This window comes from Medicago truncatula, chromosome 7 (genome assembly GCF_003473485.1).
Source record: "Medicago truncatula cultivar Jemalong A17 chromosome 7, MtrunA17r5.0-ANR, whole genome shotgun sequence".
Taxonomy (NCBI): Eukaryota; Viridiplantae; Streptophyta; class Magnoliopsida; order Fabales; family Fabaceae; genus Medicago; species Medicago truncatula.
Window position 1 is genome coordinate 1,432,648 of NC_053048.1, and position 7,766 is coordinate 1,440,413.

The 7,766-nt window shown below is 32.6% G+C and overlaps 1 protein-coding gene across 1 annotated transcript; it reads left to right on the forward strand.

Annotated features, from left to right (window-relative positions):
- Positions 1 to 1,100: 1,100 nt before the first annotated feature.
- LOC25497418 (ribulose bisphosphate carboxylase small chain 3A, chloroplastic) lies at positions 1,101 to 2,160 on the forward strand. Its single transcript, XM_013591996.3, has 3 exons — positions 1,101 to 1,338; positions 1,552 to 1,686; positions 1,785 to 2,160. Exons 1-3 carry the CDS (start codon positions 1,159 to 1,161, stop codon positions 2,013 to 2,015), a joined length of 546 nt encoding a protein of 181 aa, XP_013447450.1. The 5' UTR covers positions 1,101 to 1,158; the 3' UTR covers positions 2,016 to 2,160.
- Positions 2,161 to 7,766: the final 5,606 nt, after the last annotated feature.

A 7,766-nucleotide genomic window follows, 5' to 3' on the forward strand; every position in this document is an offset into this window, starting at 1 on the left:
GATGGATGATCAATAATTTTGCAGATATAAATGCAAAGATGATAAATTTAAATGATTACGAAGAAAAGAAAAAAAAAATCTCAGATCATATAGAGCATCCAAAATCTCAAGGGAAACCCTACCTCCACTATTAAGTTCTTCTTACTTTTCATATTCCACCTTTGATAACCTAGGAAATAAAATAAAGGAAAAGAATGAAGTTGTAATTTTATTGCATTTTTTCTGGACCTATACAACCACTATATGCTCACGTTCCTACTTAGAAATTAAAATTAAATTGTTCTAATTCAATGTTATAATCAGAAAACTAGCTTTGAAGGAAGGAAATGTCTTACTCGATATGACTTTGTCCACCGAAACTGACATCAAGGGGGGATCGAACGTGAAACTTTGAGAGAAACAAATTCCAAGATCACAAATTAACCACAAGGTCAACCCCAAATGAGTTTTTTTGGTTACCATTAGAAAACCGTGTATATTTTAACATAATTTGGATGATTAATTATGTGTAGTATATGTGTATTTAAACACTTAAAAATGATGGCTAATTGTATTCATTTAATGATTAATAGATTGCTACCAAATATAATTAACCACATCTTTGCAGTTTGTTACACCCAAAAAACTAACCACATATTTGAACCATGTTAACCATCTAATTGATGTCAAATTTGTTTGTCAAAGTAATACAACTCATCATCGATTTGTGAGTCTTGACATTTTCTACAAATAAATGTATACACAAACCGATTGCTATAAATATGATACACTTATTCTTTATCCCTATGAGGAGCCAAAGCCTGAAAAAAAAACTAGTACCATACACGATTGATATTTTTAGTTTTTTGGTCAAGTGGTTTATATTTATGGAAGCATTAATAGTCACACAACTACACGTGGCAATTTCATATTGGTGGCTAAAGATAAGGCACCACAAAAATTTCCAATCTTGTTGTGTGGTTAATGGCTGCAATGTTTATCATTTTCACAATCAAACAAAATTGTATTATGCAGCAACCAGTTACCACAATTTTTAGAACCATAATATTGGAAATACAAAAATAAAGACATTATATATAGCAAGTTTGAGTATAGGCTTTGAAATTCAAGCAGAAGTATATCTTACATTACTAGTGAACTAAGTAAGGGAGAAAAAAAATGGCTTCCTCTATGATTTCCTCTTCAGCTATGACTACAGTTAACCGCGCCTCTTCGGTACAATCCGGCGCGGTGGCTCCATTCGTTGGACTCAAGTCCATGGCTGGCTTCCCAGTTACAAAGGTCAACAAGGACATTACCTCTATTACAAGCAATGGTGGAAGAGTAAACTGCATGCAGGTGAGAAAAATAATAGGCCTACTATTTTAGTTTATTATTAGCATAATGGAAACAATTTATGACATGTCTGTAAACTGTTTTCATCTTATATTTTCATAAGCTCTTCAGGATAGTAGGATAGTTTATGAAAACAGCTTATAGATTATATGAAAATAGCTTATAGATTCATTGAGAAATGCACACAAGTTTGTTAACCCTTTTGTTCAATTTTAGGTGTGGCCTCCTATTGGCAAGAAGAAGTTTGAGACACTTTCATACCTTCCACCATTGACCAGAGAACAATTGGCCAAAGAAGTTGAATACCTTATAAGGAAGGGATGGGTTGCTTGCTTGGAATTCGAGACCGAGGTCTAGTTTTAATTTATTTTCAATGCCTTTTCAATGAACATATATATAGTTTTGAATTTAGATGGTTAATTGGTTTGTCATGGTTAATCTACTTGCAGAAAGGATTTGTGTACCGTGAGAACCACAGTTCACCAGGATACTATGACGGACGTTACTGGACAATGTGGAAGTTGCCTTTGTTTGGAGCAACTGATGCTTCTCAAGTGTTGAAGGAGCTTGATGAAGTTGTTGTTGCTTACCCTAATGCCTTTGTCCGTATCATCGGATTCGACAACGTTCGTCAAGTTCAATGCATCAGTTTCATTGCACACACACCTGAAGTTTACTAAGTTTGAGTATTTAATCACTCTCTGCTGCCACTGGAAGAACATTTTTCGTTGTTTTTCGATTTACGCTTTCGGATTTCAAATGCAAATGTATGGATAAGAGTTAATAAATGAAATGGTACTTTTATTCATTCTGAAATTAGTAGGATATGTTGCTTACCTTGTAATGTCTTGAACTTGAAATTTTAACTAACAAAGGAACCAACAGTATGATATTAAAGAAAGATAAATTACATTTCCAGATAATTCTTTCTCATTTTCACCAAAATTATGCACAATCAGTACATCTTTACAAGAAACTTTTTTGAGCAGAAATTATGAACTGCATATCGTTGACGCTCCAAAAAGCAATCCACGGTCTCAAAGTTATTTTCATACGCTAAATACTAGGTCTTCGCTTTTACCTTCTGAATGACAGCCAATTTACTCACTATATTGCAGCCAATTCGAACTTTTATGAATGGACAAAATACATCGAAATTGACCGTCATAATTTTAGGGAAAAAGTTTCAACCAAAGTTGTTGCGTGATCTTACTGCCTATTTCCGCAGTCGATCAAGTGGTAGACTTGCTCACAAAACCTATTGACCCTACGCCCTTTAATTGTCCAGTCTTCATCTGTTAGTAGATAATCCTTTTGTTTGGCTTTTCAATCATGTTTGTATTTCCTATTCTATAACTTCCATCATGAATAACATTTTAAGTTCTTCACATTTGATAATACCTTAGCTGAAAAAATGTAAGGCTCTCTGCATTGGTGAAAATATTTAAAAGAGTAAATCAAAATGATACAAGAGCCAAAAACCAGATTTTACTATTCAGAGTTTGCTATTTATTTATAGGGCAATGCTAAACCGTGCCCCCAGAGGCAATGGTTAAGCATCCAAAACAAGAAAGTTTTCACAAAAAAAGTAATGTAATCGTTATTTAGTCAAAAGTGAGACCTTATGTTTCCAAGACAAAATTTCTATTCATGGATTCCTTAACCAATGCCCAAGAAGCACTGGTTAACAAGACCCTTATTTATAACACTCCTTCTCAACTTAGTGAGTGGATATAAATTATTCCAAGCTTGCAAGTAAAAAGGTTGAATCATTCTGTCGGACAGAAAACTCTTTGTTAACACATTTGTCTGTTGATGCCCAAAAGGAACATAAGCTGTAGTTGTCAGTTCTGTTGTGAATTCGGTAACTTCAAATCTTACACCAATGAAATTTAGATTTGTGGTGAAGTATCAATGTAAACTAATAACCACAAGCAACAACAACAATTTTAGATCTAATCTAAAAACTAAGTGTAAAGCAAAACCACAATCGAACAAAAGAAGAAACAAGATAAAGAGAATAGAGAAAAAGAGCAACGCCAAACAACCGTTTACCTAGTTCGGTCTATCATTGACCTACTTTGGGAAAGAGATCAAGTTCCTTACAAAGAGATACAAAAAAGGGTTACAAGAAATTCGCTTCAACAAGTTCTCCAAGACAAAACCTAATTTCTACCTTTTTCCCAATCTCATTCCATGAACAAGAGACTCAATGATTTCACTCACCAAAGGTGTTTCCCAATTGTTTTTCAACTCTAGAATCTAACCCCCCAAAAGAGAACCAATCCATATCCTTTGATTTCCCAAAAATATTCTCTTTTGGTTTTCCAAGACTCACTCAAGTTGCTCGCAAAACTCTCCTTTGATGTGTTTTCCAAAAGGGTCTTGTTACAAGTGTCCCCGGGACACTCTTTAAGCATTCCAAAATTAGTAATTATTTTTTAAAAAAGTTAAATGTTTCGATTTCCAATGCATTGATTACACACTTTTTTATAAATACATACTACTTATAGTCCTTAAAGAGTGTCTCAGGGACACTTGTTAACATTTCCCTTTCCAAAATTGTGCCCCAATTTTCCAATTCATACACGATCGATGCAAGGGAATGTTATCCAAAATCATACCCCAATTTTTGTCGAACCAAAACTCCAATTGAACTTCACATTGTATCTTCAAATATATATTCCAACACTTGTTTCATCCATAATAGCTCACAAATTCCTAGTGCCATAACTCTATATTTTTCCTCAACGATTGATCAATCAACTACACTTTACTTCTTATTCCTTCAAGCAATAAGGTTCTCACACAATAATGTACAATGGTTAGAAGGAAATCTTCTACTTGCATGACCCACCCGCAAACCGTACCGGATCCTCATGGAATATTGCATAACACTTTATCGTTCCAACTTATCACTTGGCTGTATCAATTTGTTTGATAAAGTTTCATCTGAAGTATATACTATACACACACAAAAATAAGAAGAATTTCAAAATTCATTCTAATACTCACAGCACATTCCTAAAAAAATATATATATATATATATATACTCATAGCACAATATGTGCCTAATATTAAGAATAATAACAACAGTTTAAAAGATCGAACGACATGTTGTTAAAGCCAATGATTTAACAATTAACACTGATTTTAACCATAGATTTGAACCTGATTATGCTCTATAAAAAATAATAAAATGAACAACACCTTTGTATTTTGACACATGTTATAAACACATCACTAAAACAGCACAATCAACTTTCATTTCGACTCTTTTTTGTTCGCATCAAAGTTAGCTAGGAAATAGCAAGCACAAATGTACTTTTAATACAAACAATTAATGGAGACGGAAAAATCAATTGTAGTTTTATAACCAATAGATAGCCAAATCCTATCCCATAAACATACTCCATAATAAACAAACCAACTATGAATGAACATAAGTTATCTATTTTAGAAGCATTCATCATCCAATATACATTATAATTCAAGCCTTAAATGCTAACACATTTAAGCTTCTTTGCCAAAAAAAATTCAATCGTTACTTTCTTCACAATATAGACCCTTCAAGAACATCAACTTCTCCGTGGATAACTCTTTAGAGATAACACATGCAAAACAAAACGCGGCAGTTGGAGAGCAAATAACAAAAAGTGATGAAGATAGTAATGGAGAGCAAGCATGGAAACTACAACAAAAGTATATATATAACCAGCCTTCCTTCATCATACGTATAAATAGGACAAAATAATCCTTTTGTAAGTTGGTTTGTGTTTTAGTGGTTCACTTATTGGTAAAGCACAATAGCCATTGGAGGTACTATCTTGTTCCAAGATTAATTTACATGCTAGAGAAACAAATATTGGAGTTCCTAGAAGAAAAAAGAATACGGCAGTTGATGTTGATGTGGGCGTGAAACATTGATGGAATGAAAATGTGATAGGCAAGAATTGGAGTCCCTAGAAATTAGAGTTCCAAGGTTAGCTTGCATAAGAGAACGGACGAAAGGATGGAATGGATGATTAGGAAAGTTGAACATTCTTGATGAGGCCAAAGACATTGAATACATATTGGCGCCTTCCTCGTCTCTAATATATATGCCAATACCTACTCGATTGTCATTATTTGAAAAAGAAGCGTTTATGTTACATGTTTAATACATTTATTACTATATGATATGAATATCTCTCATATTCTTAAAAAAATAAAATCTCACATATTTATTTGATAATTATAAAATATATTTTTCAATTAGTTTTTCTTGTTAATGTGAATATGATTTGATATATATTCGGTAATTAGTTGAAAGCAACATATATATTAGAAAATATGATGCAATAATATTTTAAATAAGTTATAATTTTATTATATGGTCTATGAAGCCCAGATACATGATACGATTCGACACCGATACGGGAAAATTTTAAAATATAAGATACAATACGGCTTGGATATACTTCAATAAAAAATTAAATTTAAACTACATATTAAAACTCAAAACACAAAATATGGACTAAAACTCAAAAGCAAAAAAATTGGTGCAAAACCCAGACCAAACAAAATAGAAAAAGGATAAGGCACAACAATGAAATTGCCTTCACACAACAATCAACAATTTCATCGTTCTCAAACAAACAAAGAGAGATGAAAGAGACGACAACAACAATAGAAATATAAATGTAACTAATATTAATAATAAAGAAAGCGAAAATTAGTCAATTACATATGTGATATATCCTAAATAGAAAACATCATTACTTAGTCAATTACATATATACCAAATATGATAGAAACATCAGGTAGCCCGCACATATCAGTTTTCCACCTCCTATCGCTCTTATCCCAGATGTATCTGAAAAGTATCGCATAATTGTTTTTTTAAAAAAATAAAATTTCATATTCGGATACTCTCCTGATACGTATCGAGAAGTATCAAGCATGTATCAGTGCAAGATACACAGGGGATAATGTTCATCATCCATTTTGAAGTATCTGGACTTCAGAGTATATGGTACAAAATATACATGTGAATCAAAAAGAAAATAATGACGAAGATTATGAAGTTTTTGTGTTTTTTAAATGTGTGAAATTTTATTAATTTTTTTATAAAAAAAGTTTATTTAACTTTTATATTATGAAATTTATATCATCATATTTTTTTATAAAGATTGGGTTAATAGTTATGCGGTCCGATCAATGACCAATTGATCCAACCATTGACCTAATGACCCAGTGTTTTGGCCGAATCGACTACCGGTTCGGGTTTTTAAAACACCGGATTCACTGCAAGTATTGGGTCATTTACTCATGTAATTCATTGTTGCTGGGATAACTAACATATTTCAGGTCCTCCTCTATGTCTGACCCGAATTCCCATATAGAGAGATATTTTAAATAGGAACCAAACGCAAGTACTGGACATAACAATATAAGATAGAACAACACATCAGAAGGTAGAACAACACATGACAAATTTTTATGGCATTGAATAATTTTTTGTTTTATACAATTTTTGGGTACGAAATGCTATTTTTGTATTTTTGACAACCTGTACGTGAGACAAAAAGTTGTGATGTGGTTTGATGAGGGACAAAAATATCAGCTTTTGTCATGTCCCTTGCCTCCAGTTTGTCCTGTACATGAAACAATTTTACAAATCAAACACTGGACAACTGAAGTTGTTTTGTCCTATCCTTTATTTTTTAGCAAATCAAAGGCACCCATTATATTATTTCAGTGTTTTAGCTATTTCTATCTCATAGTGGATTTTCGATTTTGCCAAAACCGAATCAATTCATTGTTTAAGAGGACTATGATTCATCTCCTTCATAGATGCTTGCAAGTATTCTTAGTTTTATGTTCGAATTAGGGGATGTTTGGTTTCTTACTAATCCGCGGTCAATGTTTGAATTTCTGTACTAATACATCCATAAAAACTTGATTTGTTTTGACATGTGGACAATAGCAAAAAAGTGTCCTTTTTTTAAGGAAAGCAAAAAAGTTTTTGAACAAGAGGAAAGCAAAAAAGTGCCCTTAGCATTTATTAAAGGAATACAAATTTTAGATGGTATTCTGGTTGCTAATTAGGTAGTTGATGAATCTAAAAAATTGAAAAAAGAATTGCTTTTATTTAAAGTCGACTTTAAGAAAGCATACAATTCAGTTGATTGGAAATATTTGGATGATATTATGGTTACGATGTTGTTTCCGACTATTTGGAGGAAATGAATGAAAAAATGTGTTGGGACTGCTACTGCGACTGTTTTATTGAATGGTAGTCCCACTGAGAAATTCACTTTAGCTAGAGGTCTGCGACAGGGAGATCCCCTTTCACCTTTCTTGTTCCTTCTGGTGGTTGAGGGGTTTCATGTGATGATGGAGTCTATTGTTAATACTAATAATATTTTTAGTGATTACAAAGTAGGGG

What these genes read in the sequence shown, in the direction of transcription:
- LOC25497418 (XM_013591996.3), top strand. Translation starts at nt 1,159, where the DNA reads ATGGCTTCCTCTATGATTTCCTCTTCAGCTATGACTACAGTTAACCGC. An exon ending in GAAGAGTAAACTGCATGCAG is followed by an intron (nt 1,339 to 1,551) that starts GTGAGAAAAATA and finishes GTTCAATTTTAG; the next exon opens with GTGTGGCCTCCTATTGGCAA. An exon ending in GCTTGGAATTCGAGACCGAG is followed by an intron (nt 1,687 to 1,784) that starts GTCTAGTTTTAA and finishes ATCTACTTGCAG; the next exon opens with AAAGGATTTGTGTACCGTGA.